Genomic DNA, 23,279 nt, shown 5'->3' with positions numbered 1-23,279 from the left:
TTTGACGATGGCGACAACAAACGAGGTTTCTTCGATCCAGAAAACAAGAGCAATGGAAATTCCCATTCTAGAAGGCCTACCGCGGCAACGCAACTTTTAAGTGGTGAATCAATATTTCACAAACTCCCCTATGCCGCGCCCTGGGCTGTTCAGGGCCCTCGGCAAACAATAGGATCCCGACCTGCATTATTCATCCCCAGCTCATTCCGTCCGTTCCGGCTCAGACGCCCGAATCACAAGAGATTCAACTTTCCCCCAACTAAACTTCAAATAAGAAAACCTTTCAAAACATCTGCCTGCTCCATCCTCAAATCTCTCTGGGATTTTTCCAGCCGTCTCTTACCATTCCTAATAATGTTAACCACGTTGAATAATGCATCGCTGATTTGTATCTTGGGCCAGACGTCCTTTGGTTTGACTGAATTACAATGACTGAAGCAAACAAAATTCCTCTTTTCTGTTTCCTGGAGTTATTTTAGTCTATTTAATTTCAGAAAGTACACGTGATCACGCGTTTCATCACGCGAGTCCATCGCTAAAGTCCAAAAACCCTCATTTAAAATCACAGATCTATATTTGGAAGTACTCCAATAGCCATTAAATCTAACTATCCAATAAGCAAGTATCCAGTGACCGTGACGCTATTACAAAATGGCTCAAATACTGCTTTTAATGAACTTGACATTTAATGCTTCACGGCTTTTAGGAGGTCTCTCCTAATGTCTTTTCATAACGCGTAATTAGGCACAGACTTTAAATAACGTGCGCGTGTAAAGGTTCCTAACAGAGGAGAAGAGGATCACTCAGTCTCAATCAGTGTATCATCTCCGCCTCTGACCATTACTGAAGCGGGCTTCTTAATAACCTCTGAATTAGACGTAGGGATGGTTGCCCATTGATTATAAGAGAATGAAGGCGGTGGACGTGAATCGCAGCATCCAAAAAGAATAGAAAGGGGACCGCAGAGGAGGATTTTGTCAATGGACGGGGGCGTCTGGGTGGATTTTCCCTGGTCAAAATCACAAAACCTCACATCTCTTTGAAAGTGAGAAAAGCAAACCAGTTCAGGTGAATGATGAACGTGTAGTAACACAAAAAGCCTAAGAAAGACAGTTTCCACGTGATGCAATTAACTGAGAAAATTAGTTGCTGCCTGGAAAAACATTTGAGTAAACAAGAAAACCACTCAGAACGTTGGGGAGAGTTTTGACATTGAAGCAACGTGTCCAACACCTAATGTCATACTTTACATCAGGGGTCTTCAACATTTTTAAAGCCAAGGACCCCAAACTGATGAGATTAACTAGGGACCCCCTACCTACTATATGTGTTCTATATTAAACTCAACTTTATAAACATACATTACCTTAATTTTGCATTTAATATTAAGCTATTCAAATAACACACAGGTTCAATTATTTTTTTTTTATTTCAAATGTGCAACAGTAGGGTGGAAATTAAAAGATAAAGAAAAATAATACAAAACCATTCATTTTGGCCTCAGTAGTTGGCTGATGGGTGTGAGCTGCCCCATTAGCTTCTCTGCGGCTAATGTTGCATCGTGTTTCTGGATTACACATGGGGACCGAATGGGCTCTCAGCCAATTGCAGGGCCGACAGAGTCTGCGTGTAAAGTGCGGCAGGGGGCGGGGCCTGCTGTGCACAGGAGGCTTAGCTTAACGGGTCAAACCAGGATAGTGTGAAAGAGGTCCCTGCATCGCTGAATGAGTGAAGTGCTGACTGAAAGATAATCTCTTCTGCCTTCATTTATCCCTTTACGTTGGATTAATGTTAATGTGTACTTAAAGAAATTTAAATTTGTGGGGGAAATTTTATATATATATATATATAGAAAATGTCTAATCAACCAAACATTTGTGACCCCCCTCCAGCACCTCCGCACACCCCTTATTGAAGACCTATGCTTTACATACTTTATGTGACCAATAAGACTTTTATAGTAAAGACACCCATTCCAACCATTCCTCAAAATGCCCATGTACCAATTATTAAATTAGATTCATTACACATATACAGCTACAGAATGCAGTTTAGCAATTAACCAAAAATGCAATAAGCAGTCAGTGCATGAAGCATAAATCGTATGGTACATAAGCAGTATGTTACAAGTTGTTTTTCTAACATATGGACAACATCTACAGATGGAAACCTGTAAACTGCAAAGCAGAAACAGCCTGGAACTAGCTCCTGGTTCGCACTACTGTAAACATCCAAAGATTCCAGAGAATTATATCATTGCACAGATGCGGCTCTTTTTCTTGTCTCCTTGCAAACCTACTGAAACACTTCAGGCGTAACCACTGATGAATGCTCCACACTGTTGCCCGGAGCCATGAACAGGAATCACTCATGAGGAATAAACCTCCGCTGCTAAATAACTTAAAAGTGAAACAAAGAGGATACAGTCCGGCTCCCATCTCGCCGACCGACCAGTCAATGCGGCCTCTCAGTGCGACTGCATTATGGGTTTTAACCTACCAAGTGAAAGAAAGATGAAGACGACTCCGCTCGGAGGACAACATCAGAGCACGAGGAATGACTCAAACTTGAATCGTCAGCCAAGTCGACGTGCCGACTTCAGAGGGGATCTTGTCACTGTTCTGGAGGCAGCGCAGCCGAGGATACATCGGAAACCATCTGGCCCCCGCACTTAAAAAGCTTATACGTTAAAAGCGCACTTAGATCTTCTAGATAAACTTTTGGAGATAGCAAAAAGTTTGACCGACACATGAAAGAAATGTGTGAGCAAATTAAATGTCCATTTATGTAGCCTAGCTGTAATGGAGGAATTTGCTAAAGTAAACATACAGCAGCATAAAAGTTGTACCACGTAGCCTTCCTGTGGGAATTCAAAAAAAAAAACACTAATAAATAAATAAAAATCCCAACTTTCTCCTAAATTGTGTTCAGCAGTGGAATCCAGATGACATGCTATGCTAACATCATCCAATCATCTGGAATAGGAGCCCTTTCAAAATAAAATTTAAGGCTTATAAATCCTGGTGCTCCCACTCGTTTATCAAGCATTTACGATGTGCTGACTCGGCTGGACACCCCCCCAGAGTGAGCTCTTCTTCGATTCATAATTCAGATGTTCACTTCAGCCGCTATAATTTATTCAAGGAGATTTATGAATGACCAACAAAGATCATTCACCTCCCACACACACGCCTGCAGCATGAATCACAGATTTATGGGATGTGGAGCGAAACTGCAGCCTTCAAGGACAGCGGAGTTTCGGGGTGTTGTCCTTCACATCTGGCTATACGTGGCCAGATACTCTGCACATTCTCATTTTCAGCTAATAAGGCCGCAACGTGAAAAGCAAACTTGCTTTGATCAAAGCCTTTCGCAAACAAGTTCGTCAGAATTGAAAGACGTCAAGTCTGGTACTCTTTACTCAGGAAAAACGTAGATAACTACTCCTTAAATGGCCGTTTTTAATAAGTAGCACATGTACAGAAACTTCCCTCACTAGACCGCTTTAGAGGTTTTTAATCACTGTTGTCAGCTGAGCAAAAGCCATCCAGAATCTGTTGCTCAAAAACATTTTGTGGGAACTAAAAAGTTGCGAGGAGGACAGCAATTTAAGATAATTTGTTCCAAATTGACAGTTCATGCTCTAGAGTCTTTAAATCAGCCGAAACCTATGAAGCAATGTCCATTAAAAGTTAAATATTAACACCAGATGACCAACCCTCCAGAGTTGCACAGTTTATCACGTTATCATAAGCCTTGTCCAAGTAAAATGTTTTTGAAATAATTTGTATTCATCTATTCATTTTTAAAGCTAATTAACATAAACATGTATGTGCCATTGGCTGCTATGGGGTTTAAAGTGTCTTACTGTATATAGATCCCTTAACGGTTTGTAAACAACAATGACAATGACAATGACAACAGTGACATATTTTGAGGGGTGGGGCTTAACTGGATGCCAAACACCTCAAACACCATAGCTTGTAAACGGCGGGTAGCATATTTCAATGGACAGTTTTGGCAAGAATGAACAAAAGGAAAACACATTTTAGAGAAAATACTTATACACTCACTCTCAGAGACAGTGAGTGTTACTTAAAAAAGTCAACTCTGACTAATGGGACTACATTCACTGACCCCTACACTCTCACTCATTGGATGGACAATTTGACCAAAGAAGGACACAGGGGGTACAGTCTGATCGGTCTTTATCAAGTTAAGCCTCTCCTACAAAGATAAGAAAAAGGCAAAGACAAGAAATAAGTGGAATCACTGTGGAGGGTAACATAGTAAATCCAACTTCTGCTTGGACACCCCGAAACACACAGCTAATGTTGTGTTAGCTCCCAGTTAGCATCAACGTGTATCAAGAATTCCCTAAATAATGAATGATTTAACATAATTCAACATAGGGTAACGTAGTAAATGCAATTTCGGCTTGCACACCCCTGAAACATACAACTAATGTTACATTACCTAGCACTTAGCATTAGCATTAACATGCAACAAGAATCCCCTAAATTAGCATGAATGATAAAACTTCAAGTTAATGTTGATTTTTCTGTTTTGCCACCAAAAAAATTCAGCAAGATGACAATTTCACCGTTGAAAGTGACAGCGTTAGCCTTAAGCTTCCCTCTGTTCTGCCTCCAGCTAACATTGCGACGTTACAGTGACGTAGGCCATGAAGGGGTCTATACCTTAAGTTTGTTCCATCATTGTTAACTTATTAAAATTCACTTTTTGTACATTCTAATACGTCATCTCTAAATATTCAATGTTTCCTGCTGCCATGTCTTACAACTTTTTAATTTTGTAGGGCATCTCCTTTCTACTTGGCTGAACTTATGACTAATTTATTTAAACACGAATCCGTAAGCCGCGTTTGCCCTTTATTTTAAACTTTTGCTCTACCCGCTACATAACCTTATGCCTTGCCCTTTGTGTCTTAACGTGCCAGTAACATCTCCCGGAATTTAAGGCGCCACTCAAGGTGCAGCCTCGACTAATGGAGGCAAGGCTGGTGCTTGTCTGCACAGAAAACGACAAAGCACGACCCTGTTACAAACCCAGTTGACTGAAAGAAAAACAAATGGACTGTGGCAATTTATCCGTGCGGCTTCCCTTTCAGAAGTGGGCCACGCAGTCAATGGATTGACCCGCCGCCTTCAGTGAATATAAGCTGCAGAGAAAGACTCTGTGTGGGCGTTTATGTATGTGTGTGTGGACATGTGTGCAGGCATGCCCGTGCATTTCCGCTCCTGAAGGCAGATCATGGTTGGTTGGACTGTGCCCTCCTGTCACATGGCTACAGTACTCACACTCATGAACGCACACTGCTAAGAATAAACTGCCTGGCAGTAGCTCAACTATAGCCACAGGAGGTTTGAACCGCTAGGTCGAGCCTTCTGCGGTGCTGCTTTTCAATTATTTTTTTCAAGTTGTTGCATCATTTCTGTGTAATTTGCAGAAATGTCATTTTGACTCCGCTGGAATTTAAATACATTCGAGTGTTGCGCCTACCTGGTGTTTTGCCCACCTCACGTAACTGCTTTTTTTTTTTTTAGTGTGCAACTGCTCTTTGAAGATAAAGTACTGCACGCTGGCCGTCATCAATATTGCCGCTGTTGATTTTATTTAAAGAGATGAGCTGCCCAAGTGCTGTACAAGCTGTTTTCAGAGCAGAACCTCAGGCTTTTTATGTCTCAGACTGAGCTTTGTGGTGCTTTACAACGATAAAACAATGTACAATACCTGCACTGTGCAATAAATATCAATGAAGAGCTATTGCACATTTACCCTACCACTCTTAATAGACCTGAGGGCAAGGATTATCTTTTCCTCTCTATCCTCTCTTCCAGTAGACCAGTAGTCTAGTTCATAGGTCTTTAATAGGGGGTCTTTCAGGTAGTGCAGGAGGGGGGGTAGCAAAATCTTTGGTTGATTGGCCATTTTTTTTATATGTTTTTCATTGTCCCCCACAAAGTTAAATTTCTTTCAATACAAATTAACATGAATTCATCACATTTTAGCGAAGGGACAAATGGAGGAAGAAGATTGTAGCACTCCACTCCTTCAGCGATACAGGACCCGTCTCAACAGCGCACCGTTTCACACAGCGCCACACTACCCCAAACCTGTCAGTCGAAGCTTCCTGCACACAGTAGTGCACTGCTGAGCCAATGACGAGGCCACAGATTACACGCTGGCTCTGTCAGGTTCCCCGTTACTGGCCAAAAGCCTAATACGTCCCCACGTGAAATCCAGAAGTCGCCTACGCAGCAATATTTGGCAGAAGAGAAGCTAACGGTGCAGCTAGCTAGGCGAAAATATGTGAACCTGTGTATTATTTGAATAGCTTAGCACTGGATGCAAAGATGATAATGTAGGTTTATAAACAGCACTACGTTGATTTTAATATAGAATACATATAGTAGATAGGGGGTCCCTACTGAATCTCACTGAAAACATTGAAGAGTCCTGGTCTAGTTTATCCCTGAACCATTTCCTGAGTTCATCTCAGAGGTGCGCTGCTCCAACTCACTGAACTGGTCTGAAATAACAATGCTAATACTGCACTGGTTGAGCATACAAGGCAGCAATCAAATCTTGTTTGTGTACAACTGTAGGTGGTCTGCGAAATTATAGTGCAGCTGCGTTTTTATACCCAAATGCACTCCGAAACAAGAGGCACTCATTACTGGGACAATTTACCACAACAGATTTCATTGCTCTTCGTTTGTCTGTTCCCTAGACTTTAAAGCCCTATCAAACGCCTTCATAAAACCCCACAGGCCTGAGCAATCCCCTTCAGCAGGTAGCACCTTCTGGAGCCGTGTTTCCTTCATCGCAAACCTCGACTCCGGGCTCTTCTTGAAGAGCGGTGTGCTTGTCTCCGTCTATAGATCTGCGTCCTTCGAAAAAGAAAAGTGTAACATTGTGTTCTTACCTACTCAGGCTCGGGCCTTGCCATCGGGGCCTTGAGTGCGCACGGAACTGGGCGAAAAGGTTCCCATCAGGCCTCTTCTGCAACATTTCTGAAACGTTATTAAGTCCACCTTCAATTCATTAAACATATCAAATATCAAAGTTGGTATTTTTTTTTTTTTTTTTTTTTTTAAATGAAGTTCTCATTTGGATGGTGGGCCTCCAGCCCTTTCTTCTGCCCTCAGTCACGACACTCTAGAAAAATGATTCTAATCAAACAACATTTATCCTGGCAAAACCAAATTTCCCATCTTCACAAGGGAAAAAAATGGGATTGCGGCTTCACGGATGCGTCCAAGTATTGAAAAATGGTCCACAAATGTCGACTGTGTTGCAAATTTTTGAGATAGAATTTCCTAAACATTGCACCCTTCACCATTTATCCACATTCTACTACCAAAGCTAACACGCTGGTGCTTTTTGTTGGTCAAGTTTGTTTCAACCAAACTTTCCACAAGTATTGTTCAGTGGGGCTGCAAAATGTCTTCCCACCACTCACCATACTCACCATGTGGTCCAGGAGTGAAAGGAGGAGGCGGCCAATCACATCCTGGTTTTAACCAGTGATGTCACCGATGATGTCACAGCGGGAAAGACCATATGTGGAGGGGTGGAATGTAAAGAAAGGTGCAAAGAAAGTTAGAGCTATTAATTACATTTCATATATAAGGGAATGTATATGCTACATGATAAATAAAAAGTGCGTTTTTAAGCAGAAGGCAGCCAGAATAAGTTCTTCTTCAGGCAGATTTCATCTGTAATAAAAGCAATGTTGGCTCCCTGCTATTTAAGCAGCTGTGTTTTGTCTGTTAAGGGGAAATGGATGACATACATTAAATAAATCACTCATTGCATGAACTTTGCGTGAAGATTGATTACTCTGCCTCCTACACAATTTACATCACGCCTGCCAAGAGCCCCACATTAGCACTTTTGCGGCGCTGATACACTCTGGTGACATCTGACGTTGCTGCACTTTTAAGGCCGCGGATGAAAACCAGCGAATGTCCCGCGGTTGTTGCGGACGAATGCGAGTTATTTATTTATTTTTTTCCCCCCGTTTCACATCTTTAGGGAAAGTTTTCGGGCCCGTACAAAACAACACATGACGAGAATGAGCCCACTGTGCCCACTAATGAGGACCTTGTGGGTGCAAATTCCTTTCAGGATGTGTGTGTGTGTGTGTGGATGTGTGTGTGTGCACAAGCATTGCACATGCACGGCGTAAGTGACTGCGCTCCTAAAGCATGCACCAAACAGTGAAATCCACATTTGGTTTTGTGGCATGCACAAAAAAATCCTAAACTCCCCCAAAGGGGAGCAGGGGTCTGACTGTTGCGCTGGCAGTTACAAGTGTCTGTGTGTGAATGAGTTCATGCATACCTATTGGCGCATGTGTATTTTTCCGGCAAATTGTTTTTTAGTTCGGCCAACTGGATAACGTTAACTCGGGAGGGGGGTGGGGGGGCCAAGTCATTAGCGGCTGAAATAAAGCAGCTTTGTTTTGTTGTCATGGTCGACAAAATTCTATTTAAAACCGGGCTCCCTTCCAGAGGCTGACACAAAAAAAAAAAATAGGGGGGGAACAGAAGAAGATGCCCCGCTCGGAGTACAGTGTCTTCTGTGCGTTCCCTGATCGCAATTAACGAGACATGCTCATTTCAGACATCACTGGCACACACCAAAAAAAAAAAAAGCCTTTACATGGCGTAATATGTGAGCAGGGATGAGAGTCCTCTAAGAAGTAAGCAGGAGTTATCAGAGGAAAGGAAGAAAAATACAACAGATAAAGAGGTCGTTCTTGTGGTATCTGATTGTGAGCTCGGAGAAGACAAAGAAAAAACTTTGCAAAAGTTTCCAAACTTGATCGCGACACCTGATAACCTGAGACGGATAATGGAATCGAGGACGAGTTAAAGTCTTTCTTGAGAAACTCAACTGCTGAAGCTTTATTCTTGCTATTCCCAAAGTTCATTAAGAGGAACGAGTGGCGGCAAGTGTTTCAATTATTGCCTCGTGGCCATCTGTCAGTCCCCTCACATGCATTCTTTAAACGCCCAAACGCTCATCCATTACCTTTCTCTATGTGTCTAATGCTCTGCTAGCAGTTAATTTCTCTTCTCCGGGGCCCTGCGAGGTGATTTAATATGCTATCAGCCAGTGCTAAGGAAAATTGAAACCAAAAGCCATGAAATCTTTTTAATCTCCTCCCCGTTCCCTTTTCTCCTTCCACCAGCCTAACTATTAAACACCTGGCCTAGCGTTTGTTCCATTAGTTTGTTTTCAGCTCGGACGACCCCCCCCCCTCTTCACTTCGTCACCTTCTTCGACCAGTGTAATTGTATTCTTAATTAGTAGCTGGTGATGGCACGTTAAGGGAAAGTAGTTAATGGCGCCCTGAGAGATGGCTCAGGAAAATGTGTGACCTGCTTTTAAAAGCCATTCGAGGCTCTCCGCTGACCTCTAGTGGCGAAGTCGCGGAACTACACCAACGAGTCTCAGACACCAGACAAATTAAACAAACTTAAACATTACTTATTTAAGATTGGAAGCTAATTTTTTTCCTATAAACACTGGTGGTCCTCTGCAGAATAGAAAGAGCGGATGGGAAAACGCCACCGGCCTTACGACACAATTTCCCGCACATCTTGAGATCTTATATGCGCCGACATTATTAGCTTAAGAGCGTGCACCTCCACTGTCAGTCATTCAAACAGCCATCAAATGTCTGCTCTCAGACTCGTCGAGAGGCTCTGGCCGGAGGCCCGCACATATTTTTTTCCGCCGTCTGAGAGATGACCCATCAAACCATCTGACATTCCCCATTGCTCAGCAGACCTCCATCTTTATTCCTGGCACCACTTCACTCAGAAAAACCACTTGTGTTTTTCAAGTGTAATAGGGGGTTTATAGCGGGACCGCGCTCTGTCAACTTTTTGAAGGTGAGACTTTGAGTCTGCCCGCTCACGCCTCAGTTTGACATTTACAGTCCAATGACTCAGAGAGGGTTTTTTTTCCCCCTTCTTTGTCTTCACACCTCAAAGCAGACCGAAGCAGGCCTGCTGTCACAGATGAGGGGGACGAGGATGACATCTTTCTCTCAGACTTCCTGGCCCACGCTGCTGTTTGTTACAGTTCTGCCGGCTACCCGAGGAGCCGTCACGGCTGACATCTATCTCATAGCGCCTAACAATCCGCGGCCCTCTATATCGCGGCGTCGCTTTGATCTCTCCTTCGAGCCAAAAGCTGCCAGATTAAAAGAGACAGGGCATCAATCTCAGCGTGGTGCGCCGCGTCCCCCGTTTTTCAACCTCGGATCCGTCGAGTTTCTCCTCGGCTCGAAATGGAAGAAGAATCCAATTTGCTTTCATAAAGTTTTTAATTCTTCAAAATGAAAAATATCTCTCCAGCGTGTAATGAAAGCCGTCTCGAGAGGGAAGGGAGACCCCTAGGGGTCCGCAGAGGCGGTGCAGGGGGAGGGGTCGTAAAATCTTTGGTTGATTAGACATTTTTTAGTTTAACTTTCTTTAAATACACATTAACATCAATCCAACTTATTTTAGTAAAAGGACAAGAGATAGCTTAGTATTAAATGCAAAATAATAATAATAATGTATATTTATAAAAAGCACTAGGTCGAGTTTAATGTAGAAACACTGAAAACAATGAAGACTCCTGGTCTAGCTTTAATTTGAAAACCAGAAGTGGTGCATTCTGTTTACTCCGCACACTAATGGCAACGGACAGCTGCTCCACTGAATGGAAAATCACAGACGCCGGCTTTAAATGAGACAGAAAATGAGGGATGGCGCTGCAAAGTCAATAGCTGCATGTAGGCTCAGAGCTGTGAGGAAGAACGGCATTAGCGACGCAGCGGGTGTGACGGATCTAACGCGGCGGTGGGTGACAGGCAGGTTTGACAGGGTAAGTCATCAGGCTGATTCAGGAAGACGGCCGAGAAGCTTTGAAGGTTTGCACAGGCCGAATGCTGCTCGGTGGATAAAGAAATGAAGAGGCATGGCGGGAACGTATTAAAACCTGGTAGGAAATGAATCTGTCCCACTGCTTTATGTCCTCGGTGGCATCAGTTTGGCCACCCTGCCATTAGGTGGCAGCAGAGAGCGCCAGCATTCAGACCACAGCACTGACTCCACCACCAGTTGTAAACTTTATCATATTTAATTCCATTGTAGCATATTGATGATGACACGCAGTACAAAAGCATTTACCAGACATTCCTTTACATCTTGGACCCAGTAAACCCCACCAAAATATGAAAAAAAAGAAAAGAAAAGAAAAGAAAAGAAAAGAAAAACACCATAGCAGTAAGTTTCATAGTGACATCAACAAGACAAACATCAACATTTTGATTTGGGGAAAGCCAGGACCTTGAGGATTACTTTTTTTTTTTTTTTTTTTTGGAAAAAAAAATGCTATATTGAATTTATATATAACAACACGCAACATAAAACAGTCATACAAAAAAAAAAACACAAAACATGAACCTTGAGCAATGCACGGAAACTCTTAAGAACACGTTTTCACAAAAAAACAAAAAAAAAAACAAAAAAAAAGGTGCTCAAAATCACAAGCTTTGACTCTAAACCGAGCGCAGGTGAATTCCTGTGGAACCTGTTGAGGAGGGGGAGCAGAGACATGCAGCTGCGCACGTCCTGGCAATAGATGGCGCCGTGACCATTCTGATTCTGCAAAGACTGGTAGGTTTGATGCAGAAGCTTGGAGAGAGGAACAACAAAAAATAAAAAATAATAAAAGAGGAAATATTTGCCTGCAAATACTCACGTGACATTTGAGAGGAGTCGGACAGGTTGGTCGTGGGTGGAGATATTTCATGTGACTAATACATAAAAGGTTCGTTTTCACCAACAACAGTGAATGCATTTCTTTAAAAAAAAGTTCATTTTTTTGTTTTTAAGCATTTTTAGAAAAATAAAATAAGTTTTATTTTATTATTTTTTATTATAGGTTCTGATCTAGACATGATTTGAGCAACATGCCTGGTTTCTAATACTATTTAAAGTGATATACCAAATTTAGAACCAAATAATTATTCAAATAATACTTTTTTCTTTTTCTTTTTTTTTCACAATCTGTGGAAATGTATCCATATATAACGTTGTTCTCCAGATTCAATTTTCAGATGATTTAAAAAGCAGAATTATCTGAACTTAATACTGTCGCCGTGTATCCAGTTATCTGTAAGTGGGGTGCATGAGTCAGTGTATCACTATTATATAAGAGCTGCTGGTCCCGGTGTGACTTAACTCGCATCCAAAGTATGTAAACACACTGAAGTCACACAACATGACACACACAAACTAACCGGTTGAGGCAGTGTTAGACCTCCAGCTCCCACGCTCTTTGAGGTTAAATCGCAGTTTTTGTCAGTGGAGTCTGGTCTGAGGAGAGTTTTAATGGTCAGTTAACGACAGACTGCGGATAAATGCCCCATACAACCCCTATTTTAACGCTCTCTCATGACCCATTTTGAATCGATACACTTTAACTGACCGTTAACAACAGTGTGGATATTTATCACTAGGGGGCTAAAAGGGTTTTCTTGCAAATAACTGGTAATTCCCCTGCTCCTATGCTGAAATTTTGCCAATGTCCTAGCTCCTATCATGTATTTGTGTTCAGAAATGAACAACTGGATTAAATATACACAACTGTATGGCAAAAAAAAATAAAAAAAAACCTTTGGCACATTGTTCCTGCAGTGCAGCAGGTGGCGTTAGCACATGAAGTACAAGAAAACTTACAGCCGAGTGCTTTATAGTTAGGTCTAAGCGTTGTTTTTTTCCGTAAGTGAAGCATTTTACATTCAGTATTAAAAGAACAGCAGCCCGACGTCACCTCGGCTGCCACTCAGGGGGCTGACTTACTTTTAGGTAGATACTTTTTAGGCAAATTAATTTTATACTTTACACATCAATGTACATATATATCGTTTATGCATGTGTGTCGACAAGTTGCGTATGCACATATATATATATATACACAGTCAAACGTTATCTGACATAGAAAAGTATTTCAATATTTGATCTTTTTTTTTTTAGAAAGATGAATTACATTGAGACGAAACGTCTACATTTAGCAGCAGTTACTAACGCGTACATCTTAGTGTCGTTGTGGTGGAGGAGAGAAGTAAGGATGACGGACAGGAAGAGAGTTTTCCTCACGCTGCCTCATCGAGATACGAAGAAAATAAAAATAAAAATTGAAAGGATCATTTTTGAGGTATTTCTGGTGGGCATTTTTCTTTAATGCTCCTATAACTCAAGGTGTCATTGTGGGAGGAGGGGAAGAGAAAAAAGAAAAAGAAAAGGAGCAACTTTAACATCCGTACAAAAATCAGGAAATACTAGTGGCTCTTGGATGTAAAAGTCTGGAGGAGGCAGCAGCTGCACACGTAAACAACAACAACGCCGTGGCGCTAAGATGCAGGAGGACGTTCATGGGGGAAGGGGGGAAATCCGTGGGTTGGCAAGCCAGGAGAAAAGATTGTCACGGGAGGGGTTTGATCAGGACGTCGGTCTGTCATCACACCAGCGTTTCGGGCAGTGTGTCGGCATTGTCCGAGGACAGCAGCTGCCAGATCTGCCACCGCTCCCTCTGCCAGTCCTGCCACTCCGGGCTCTGCGGCCCCAGTTGAGCCTCCGTCGTCGTTGTCGAGTTGCTCTGCGCCGGCCCCGGCCTCCCGTGCTGCAGGGGGCGCTGCTGGGCCAGCTGGGGGGAGCTCTGCGAGCCGGCCAGCCGGTGGTGGGCGTTGTAAGGCGGCGGGGAGCGGCTGTCGCGGAGCGGCGGCGGCGGCGGCGCGCTGCCCTCGCACGTGCCCGGCCCGCCTTGAGATGTGGCGTTGACCCTGCTCGCCCGCTGGAGGACCGGCGCGCTGTTCGGGTGCGAGTTGGCCGAGGGGTGGATGTTGAGCTGCAGGCGCGGCCGCCCCGTCTCGGCGCGGGGGCCCGTGCACACCCTGGTGACCGGCGGGTGGGGCCTGCACTCGGGGACGCCGGGCGCCGTCTGGCTCCGTAGTACCGTCGTCTGCTGCCTGCCGTCGCCATGGAGCCCGTCGAGTCCTTCCTGCGAGCTGCGGGAGCTTCCCTCCGACATGTTGCCATGGGAACCTACAAACAGAGCATCAGTGGAATTAAACACTATTAGAAGTGAGACACATTTTTTTTTTTTTAAGGAGAAGATAATTCCTAATGAACGTAATTTAATCTACAAAGAATTACTACTTTTCTTCAGCGATGCACCACAACTGAACCAGAGCAGCTGCTCATTCCTGGATGAAAGTGCTGCTGAGTTTTGCAGCTGATGGAAGAATAAAGCCGTGTTTATTCTGATGACCACCAATGAAAACCGCAGAGGGTGCAGGGAGTTTAAAGACAGTCCTCTCGGACAGTTTATTTCCAACGCCGGGGGACAGATGTATAAACAAGATGTGCTCACAATACGCACGTGTGCGCCTTTTCCCACGCATGAGATGGAATTTGCGCGCGCGCCTAGAACCTTAGAAATAAGGTGAGACGAAACGGAAGTTCTGCAGGGCTGCGGCTGCCGTTCAGATTTGTTTGAGGAAGTCGGCGTGGCCTTGAGAGGCCCGGAGCCCACGCAATTCCTCCCATCCTCTAAGATGCGACACACTCAGCCGAATCGCTGTTGTTTTTATACGCTGTATCTATGTTTTGGTGGATACGGTGTGTTTGTACGCAAGTGGCCGCTTTAGTGGAGTGCCTATATCCGCCCGCGGCAAAAGATGAGCGAATCTGGCTCGTACGTGATGCGCATCGAGAGAATTTTAGTCACAAGTCTGCACAAAGGCTCTGTGTCTGGGATTATTTAATGTCATTCACCTGTGTATGTTTGGTTCTTGAGTGCTGGTTTCAGAGTAGTGTGCCACGTGCCCCAAATGTTAGCATGCTCCTCTGAAAGAAGCAGAAGAGCCGTCAAATTCCCGCCTTCACCGCACATTTGCGACTCTAATCGTCAGTGCAGGTCGTTGCGAGGCGCCGTGCGGCTCACCTTTAGAGCCCCACGTGTCGGCGCCGGACTCCCTGCCCCAGCCGGCCACCTGCCCCGCCAGGGAGTACCGCTCCGGGACGCGGAAGAGCTGCTCGCTGCCGGGGCTGCCCGCCTCCCCCCGGCGCTCGCTCAGGACCGGGGAGTTGTTGTCGTACGGCGACAGCTCGCCGCTGGACACCTTGTTGGAGTCGCTGGAGGAGCGGCGCTCGCTCAGGGTGAAGGGCTCCTCGGGCTGCAGCAGGTCGGGGCTCCTGCGGCGAAGGCATTGAGGTGAAAAGGGTGGAAAACGGAAGGCTGAATGCTGTTTGATTGTGTCACACTCACTGCGAGGCCTTTCTCCTCAGAAGGTAGTCGACGACGTCTGGATCAGTCTCCAGGAGGCTCATCAACACCTCGTTTTGCAGGTCGGGAGGCACCTGCAACAACAAGTGGACAAATGGAAATTAACCTAAAATCCACAAATATCTAAATTACAAAGGCCTGCAGCATGAAAACATGGCTCGCCATTAGCATTTCTTTGTTTTCCTAATTCCATCGAGATACCTCACAGTCATCCGATCCTCAAATTAGCAGGATTTTACGTATCGTCCGACATGAACACCTTCCAAAAACACTCCGAGGGACGATTTCCTTGCTCGGATGTTGCCAGACCTCCGACAAACTCTGACGTAAGCAGGTTGCGAAACAGCTTTCCAGGTGTCGTTCGCAGAACACGAGCCGCGAACAAATGTGTTCCTGCTCCGTGACGCCGAGCGGGTCGGCCTCGATTCATTGTACGCGATTAATGGCTCTTCGTTGGCTTACGGCAGGAATGCGAGCCTCCGGGGGGAACGGCGGTGGCAGATTGCAAAACATCGCGGTTTAAAGTTTCGGACCTGAAACGACCCGAGCCGCTTGTCTGCCTGTCTGAAGGACGGGGAAAGAACAAAAGCGACTGACGACTGTAATCTGTGCAAAAGCGTGACCCCCTCTTGACAGCGCATAAAGGATTTCACGCTCGAATGTTCTGTTTTTATTTTGGAAAAGAACAAGCTCAAGTATCTGGATGAAAAGTTCTGGATGTTATTGTCAGCGAACTGGCTTTTACTCTGCAGTGGGAGATCTTCTGAGGGGGAACGCTCCTCGTCCATCTCTCACCTTTTTCTCTGTTTCTCGCTACTAAACCGAGCGAGGCTCTGTTATTATTATCTAAGACGCAACCATTGTCTGCTAAGCCCGGGGAGGATTGTCTTACTTTAAGCCTGCGCTGGAATGCAAAGTGGGAAAGCGTGCATGAGTGAATGTGAGGCTGTGCGGAGCGGAGAGGGAAGGATGAAAGCCTGACCATGAAGAGCGTCTGGTAGCTGGCGATCATCCGCTGCAGAACGGCGATGACGGCCGTGCTCTCCTCGGCCCTGGCCGAGCTCTGGACGCTGAACTCCTTGTCGGAGTTCTTCTGCTTGTGGAGCAGGTTGGGCCCGAAGATGGTGGCGAGGTTTAAAGATGTCATCTTGTTCCCCGTGATCTGGAATCGAGACGCAGACACAACGTCAGTTTTAAATCACGAGAATGCCGGGTTTTTGGAACAGGCATCAACCTGCTCTGCTACGACGACGCTAAGTCTCTGGTGCTAAGTATAGTATTCATAATGGTCCCCAAGCACAACTGTAGCTGGTTAGACAGTGGTCAAATATTTATGATTTATGAAGGTTTACTCCAAAGCGGGAGAAGAAAACAGCACCACTGACGCATATGTTTTGCAAAGCGCCATCAGGAACCATTTTCCTCCCTTTGAGTCAAGCTTTAATAAGAAACATGACAAGTGATGAAATGATATCACTTTGTTTCTGCGATTGCTCCGGAGCTTTTCGAGTCGCTTCTTCCCCTCCCCTCCCCTCCCGTCCCCCCTCTCTCCTTTCTCCTCCAGTTCCCATCCATCCGTTCAACTTTCCCCCGTCTCCCGTCCAACTTCTCCACTTCTTATCGCGCTCCCAGCCCCCCCCCCCCCGCAGCATGGCCGTCGCGGGTTCCTGCGAACGGCGAGACGCGCCGGAGCGCAACGACAGCTGCCTCCGTTCCCGACGGTTCCGGGTGATGAGCCTGTGACACAGTTAGCATCTAAAATTACAATCCCTCCAAAGCTTGGAGAAGGCTCGCGGCTGTAAATTCATTTTCAGCCTCTAGCCCAGTTTCCTCCCTTTCCACTCCCCGTCCCAAAGGGGAGATTGAAGCAACGAGGCGGCCAAGAAGTACTGACGCGTTGTCCCGGCCAAGAAGTGTGAAAGCATCGGACTTCCTGTCAGAGTCTCAGCCACAGATACTGCTGAGAAGGGAGAAACACACCATCTTCCATCTGTGCAGGCACATGCCAAAAACGGTCTCTGCTTCTCATACAAAATAAACTCTCTCTCTACTTTTATAATATATTTATGTTCTTGCAGAACAAACCATGCAGACACCTGACATCCAGATTTTGAAACCTCAATGCAGAAAAAGCTGCTTTCCTCACTCACGGTCCACCGCAGCTTTCGCGAAGTTGGGCAATAGTCTTTGGTGCCGGACCGGGTTGACGTCAAGAACCTGGCAAATTCTTCCACGGTGAACTCAGAAAAACATTTTACGCACCAAAACATCCAATTTGTCACGGGCGTCTATTTGTGTAGCTCTCCGTCTCCGCGAGGTGAAGAATTGCGAGCGCTCGGTCCAGCGCGGGAGCCGTGCTTGCGCGCTCCGCCGGCGAGCCAACAGCCCCCCCCCCCCGGGTGATATCGCAACGCGCGGATCAAATTGGCCGAAAGGTCGGCGTGGAACTGGGAGTTGGAGGAGGTGGGGGGACAAACACGGCAGAGTTCACCACAAAGAACGCAAACTAAAACACGGTTTCACTCGGTAGCGCTCTGTTTCGCTCTGCTTCAAAGACGCCCCTTGGTCCCGTCTTTTTCAGGACAGGGCTAAAGAACCAAGGACAGCACCAACGCGGACGTGAATAAGTTTCCAAAGCTCTACTTAGCACCACCTTCCTGGAGCCTTAAGTGGCTGTCTAATATATCATTGTGTGTTGTGGCACAAAGATTCCCTAAGAGGCTCAGAACAAACCATGATAGTGATCCATTATAAATCTCCCTGAAGGAAGGCTCTGGCTTCCACTGTCTGCTCTTTAGTAACACCTAAGCTATTGTCTGCCAGGGCTGACTCACAGTTTGATTATATCCCTGAAGAATTAGTTTTAGATTGCGATCACTCGGAGCAGCACCAGAAAATATTTTGAATACCCCCATTGTGCTCCTGGTTCTTAAGGAAGATGGAAAAATATTTATCGCACATCCCCTAAGATGAGGTGTTTTCTGGCACCTAGGGCTGTGCCTTCCTCGTACATTGTAAAGCTAATAGTGGTCCAAGAACTGAATGCCAGCCCTGTCTTTGAGGGTTTGTTATGGATGTCGCAGTCGCTGCTTACACGGGACTCAGAGCGACTACATTTGGACGGCTCGTTGGACACGGCTTGGCGCTCACCTCCTGTCCTTCTTTGTCATGCTGGTCGTTGGCGTGGGCGGCCACGGTGGACAGGAACTCCAGGAGGCGGTGAAGGGTGTCGCTGTTGCACGCCGGGAGCAGGTAGACCAGAAGCTGAGTGACACTCTGCTGCTCGTCCGTGTCCAGCACTGCGGACGCGGATCAGAGAGGTGAGGAAAAGGACAAGACGAGGGAGTCGAGGGGTTAAGCGGGCAGGGGGGGGGACGGCACTCACATGTGGTGTTGATGAAAGCCGTGTACAGCTCCTTGGTTAGAAGGGGGTCCGGCATGTCCCTGAGGAACTCTTTCAGGAGGGCGGCCACGTCGTGGACGCTGTGCTCCTCGTCCAGCTGGACGTCGACGCCGCGGTCGAACTCCTCGCGCAGCTGAAGGAGGCGGCAAGGGAGAAAGGGAGGAAGAGGAGGGGGGGGTTCAAAAACATCCTTTTCACATGACAATAGACATTATATTCCATGTTGTGCACACAAGCATGCGCGCACACTTCCTGTTGGCCCTCCAATTGACCTGGGAGCTGTTCAGACTAGTTTTACCAGGATTGTAATCTTTGACATCTCACCTTTGGGCGACTTCCAGGGAATTACAAAGCCTATTCTCGGCCATAAAGACAGATACACATCTGCATATTCACTTATGTAGTAGTCCTCACATTATCTGCCCAGTAAATACATTTCGCCATATGGCAAGTGTATAAATGCTGACACTGGATAGTATCAACACAATGAGACTCCCACTTGTCATACATATTATACAGATGTGTGAATACAAACCATTTCATTTAGTGAGTGTATAATAAAGACGGGGTCTTATAAACACGCACACATCTAGAGTGGCCCCTCTTGTGGAGCATTTCACGATGGGCGCGGATTATTAAGAGTCAAACCCAAGTGTGAATCTAAAGAAAATAATTACCGATTGCCTCCCGTCCTTTAAATGTTCAGTCAGCCGGACAACGCTGTGTTTATTGAGAGGACACAACAGATCGATGTGTTAAATGGAACGGATCGAGGCGAGATTATCTTTCACCGCGACCAGGCGGCAGCTGTAATTTATCGATCGGGGCTGAGGGAGATGAGTCATGCCGTCGGCGTCGAGGCGAAGCGGAGCGTGACGGAATTCACCTTCAGGCCGGTGAAGGAGGGGAAAACACAAGAGAGAATGACAGCTCAGAGGTTGAGCTGATCTAAGTCTGCTCCTGTGTTATAATAAGCCGAAAGGATAAGATCTGATTCAACTGAATCCCGTGTTATGTGTGCATTTTAAATTTCATTTCATTGTGTTCAAGTGTTTTTTTTTATCCAGACCTGAACGTCAGAGAGCTCTGTGGCGGTTGCCGAACCAGTGATCTCCTATTCAATCCACCTACTGCAAATTCAGCTTAAGATTGTGCAAACACACCGCCCACACTGATTGCTCCATTAATCCACGTTCACCCATTTTACTGCAGTCAGAGGTGACAAATAATGAAAGGTGTAGGAGTCAGGAGAATAACATTTGCTTGAATAACAAATTCGACGTCAGGTCCAGCTCTGTTGGATGTGAGAATTTTTAAGGCACTTTTAGTGCGTATTTGCGAGGATTAATAGGATGCAACAGGAGAAGGATTTGAGCACATTTTGGTGCAATGTGTTGGCCCTCGCACAACCGGGTTTCATTTGCTGGTGTGAAGAACATATTGCATTTGACTTTCTGTGGAAAATGAGGCTGGAGGTTCAACCGATGGTTTAGTTCGTATAAGTGGGATCACATTGCGCAACTATGGGTTATTTTGCATGAAATGACACAGCATCTTTGGCAAAACCAGGAAAACTGAAGAATACCCACTTGTCGGACTCTCTTCTTGGAGCTTCCCACTCGAAAGATCCCCACAGTCTGCAAACCTGAGTGGAAAAGAGAATCAACCTCAATCATTCAAGTATTACTAACAGAGTAGAGATGGAGGTGGGGGTATGATGGTCACAGCAGTTAAATAGGTGCCCACCGTTTTTTTCGATGTGCTGACAACAGCTGTCGACCACCCTGGGCACCTGGCGGTAAATGGGATTGAGGCTCAGCCTTTTGTCCCTGTGCTTCTCCTTTTTGCTCGGCGTCTCGGCCGGCAGGGAGAGCTGCAGCGCCTCGAGCAGGCGGGACTGGTTGTCATCTAGGTCTGTGATGGAGTCCACAGACATGCCTCCCTGGAGGGTAATCATGCATTTGGTTGAAACGAAATGGGCTCAATTAAGGCATGAAAAAAAAATAAAAAAATCTGTCAGGGAGGGAAGAATTTTAATCGCTCACCCTTCGGCGAGCTCGCGGAGCAGCCTCGGGGGTGTTGGGTGACGTCGACTCGTTGGCCGTCTCTGATGTGGAGCTCAGGGAGGAGTTGCTGCTGGATAACTCCTTGTTGGACGGACGCTTGGTGGCAAACTGCGGGACACATGACCCGAGAATTTGATTTGGCTTTTTCTTCACGCATTCCTCAAACTGGAAAAAGCGTTTCTGTGAACCGAAGAGCAGGTTGACTGACCTGCAAAATGGACGAGACGAGGTCGGAGGAGTCTTTGTGCTCCTCCCTCTGCGGCGGGTCTTGGCGATAGCCATCCTGACGCTGCCTGTGTGCTCTGTCGTTGGTGATGACCTGGGAGAGGGGTATGCTGAAGGCCTGGGGTATGCACTCTGTGAAGACAGAGGGAATTGAACTTTTCAAGCAGCGGACTAATCCCCAATTAAACCCTGTTGCAACACATTCAATAAAAGCATGTTGAAACTGTACTTAACTGCTACATCTGTTTTCCAAAATAAGACATCACAGAGAGAATGCCAGCATGAGTCCTGCTACGACAGCCCACTAATTCTAGAGCCTTTGACCAAAATAACAACTGGGATTACTCTCAGCCGCAAGCAATGTCATGTTCCCCAAGCAGGCTCATTTTTAGAAGCTGTTCAACACTAAATAACATCTAGCCCGTATTCTTTTATTCCGTTTTCCCTAATTCTAAAGCGGGGGAAAGGCTGTAACGGAGGTTTTTTTTGGCCGGAGACGTACTCCAGGCAGAAAAAGCAACAGGCTAAGCCACGATAATTAACTTGAAAATGAAAATTGGCGTTGCACCGCCAATGGGTGTATTGCTTGGGTGATTTTGCGCAAGGCTCACGTTTGGAGCAGAATGATGTCACGCCGGGCCGTCGAGGCCTTTACAGTCCGTCGTACACAATCCCGAAGACAGAGCCAAGAGCAGAAGCAAAAAACTGTCCAGATGTGCAGTGTAGTGTGTAGTGTAAAGGAACAGGCATAGGAAGACGGAGAGAGACATCAAAATGCATTCCACAACCACAAGTGTAGGGCTGTGGTTTGTGAACAACATGACCACTAACGCTGTGACACAACGAATTTGCTCTGCAGCCTCGCAACGGGGCTTACATAACCCACACACACAGATGTGAGTATATACGCAATCTGATTTGCTTAATGTACAGGGCTTTGCCAGTGTAAACCCTTTCACAGAGCATCAACAGCCAAACCACATTTATCAAATCGTGTCGGATTTTCATAAATCTACATTTTCCAGGCCTACAGTGTCTTAGGAACGGCAGCCTTGGTTTTCAACCCTGTTCCTGTTCATGTAGTGTGTTTAAATCAACTGGATGTCTCCACTCAATCATTTCACAGCCTCAGGAAAGTTGTGTACAGATGGGTGGAGTTCACTTCCACCGTCCCAGAGCAACACAGTGAAAGTGCCAAGAAGTATTTGAGACCAATTAGCAAAGCTTTGCTTTGACTGACAAGTTGTTTGATATTCTCTGAGGTAAAAACCCTCGCACTCGAAGCATGTTATCACAGCTATTAAACTATATTTGAAATTACAGTTTGGCCGGTCGGGACATACCTACAGCTCGGATTTCTAGAGCAGCATTTCCCTTTTCTGTCTCGTGTGCGTGTTTGCGTGTCTCTCTTGCAGAGAAAATGTTGAGCCCGCTTCAAAGTGAACGGCAGGGCTGGTATTTAGGAACCCCAGGAGAAAATTAAACTTAGAATCCTTCGGCAGTTTAGACCACAGGTACAACTGAGCCTTGGGGGCTCTGGAGGGGCAGAGGCGGGCACGTGGCCGAGGAGAAAACCTCACTCAGTTTATCCGCACAGTTCAAAAAACTGAAAATACACATAAATCACCGCAGAACATTGTGAGTCTAGCGATGCGTAGACAATATGTTCCTGATATTTGAAGAACTGTCCTAAATGTTTAGGTTTGTTTTTTGCAGATGTGTATAAAGTACTAGAAACCCAGACTTGAGGAAAAGTGCAAGTACTCTATCAAAAAAGTGACACGAGTACAAGTTGAAATCTCTTTCAGCACCATACATGAGTAGAAGTACTAAAGCATTAAACATTGTTTATACTTATATAAAGTAGTTTATTTTAATATTTACTACTAAGTACTGAAAACTAAAAGTACAAGTATTGGGTTATGTAGTTGTTAAAGAAAGCGGTCAACAGCAGTTCAAGTAGAGAGCTCCTATTAGCATTGAGACCCAATGCAGCTAAAGTTAGCTAGCTAACGTGAACTCGCTAGCTAGCTAGCTAACACCGAGTTACTAAGGTTAGTTAGGCACTAATATTACTAATACTTGCCAATAGTAACCATAACTTTAATATACAGTTTAATATATATATGAGTGTCTTCTTAGCTTCTTTTTCTCATCAACTCAACAATGTGTGCACAAAATGATGCAGCTCTAACGGCAGAAGCATA

At 45.5% G+C, this 23,279-nt stretch overlaps 1 protein-coding gene across 3 annotated transcripts in view; it reads right to left on the bottom strand.

Annotated features, from left to right (window-relative positions):
- Nucleotides 1–11,150: 11,150 nt before the first annotated feature.
- The window catches only part of LOC125001178 (rho GTPase-activating protein 6-like), a 69,837-nt gene continuing 57,708 nt past the window's right edge, over nucleotides 11,151–23,279 (bottom strand). For all 3 annotated transcript variants that reach the window (XM_047577088.1, XM_047577089.1, XM_047577090.1), the window contains exons 4-14: nucleotides 21,056–21,204; nucleotides 20,827–20,955; nucleotides 20,528–20,723; nucleotides 20,371–20,426; nucleotides 18,764–18,914; nucleotides 18,529–18,677; nucleotides 16,361–16,540; nucleotides 15,361–15,452; nucleotides 15,037–15,287; nucleotides 14,868–14,939; nucleotides 11,151–14,135 (exon numbers count right to left, since the gene is read on the bottom strand). In XM_047577088.1, coding sequence (XP_047433044.1) covers nucleotides 13,552–14,135; nucleotides 14,868–14,939; nucleotides 15,037–15,287; nucleotides 15,361–15,452; nucleotides 16,361–16,540; nucleotides 18,529–18,677; nucleotides 18,764–18,914; nucleotides 20,371–20,426; nucleotides 20,528–20,723; nucleotides 20,827–20,955; nucleotides 21,056–21,204 — 2,009 coding nt within the window. In that variant the 3' untranslated portion in view covers nucleotides 11,151–13,551. The remainder of the gene's footprint in view (nucleotides 14,136–14,867; nucleotides 14,940–15,036; nucleotides 15,288–15,360; nucleotides 15,453–16,360; nucleotides 16,541–18,528; nucleotides 18,678–18,763; nucleotides 18,915–20,370; nucleotides 20,427–20,527; nucleotides 20,724–20,826; nucleotides 20,956–21,055; nucleotides 21,205–23,279) is intronic.

This window comes from Mugil cephalus, chromosome 23, assembly GCF_022458985.1.
Source record: "Mugil cephalus isolate CIBA_MC_2020 chromosome 23, CIBA_Mcephalus_1.1, whole genome shotgun sequence".
Lineage (NCBI taxonomy): Eukaryota > Metazoa > Chordata > Actinopteri > Mugiliformes > Mugilidae > Mugil > Mugil cephalus.
This window is presented reverse-complemented; position numbering and strand designations above follow the sequence as displayed.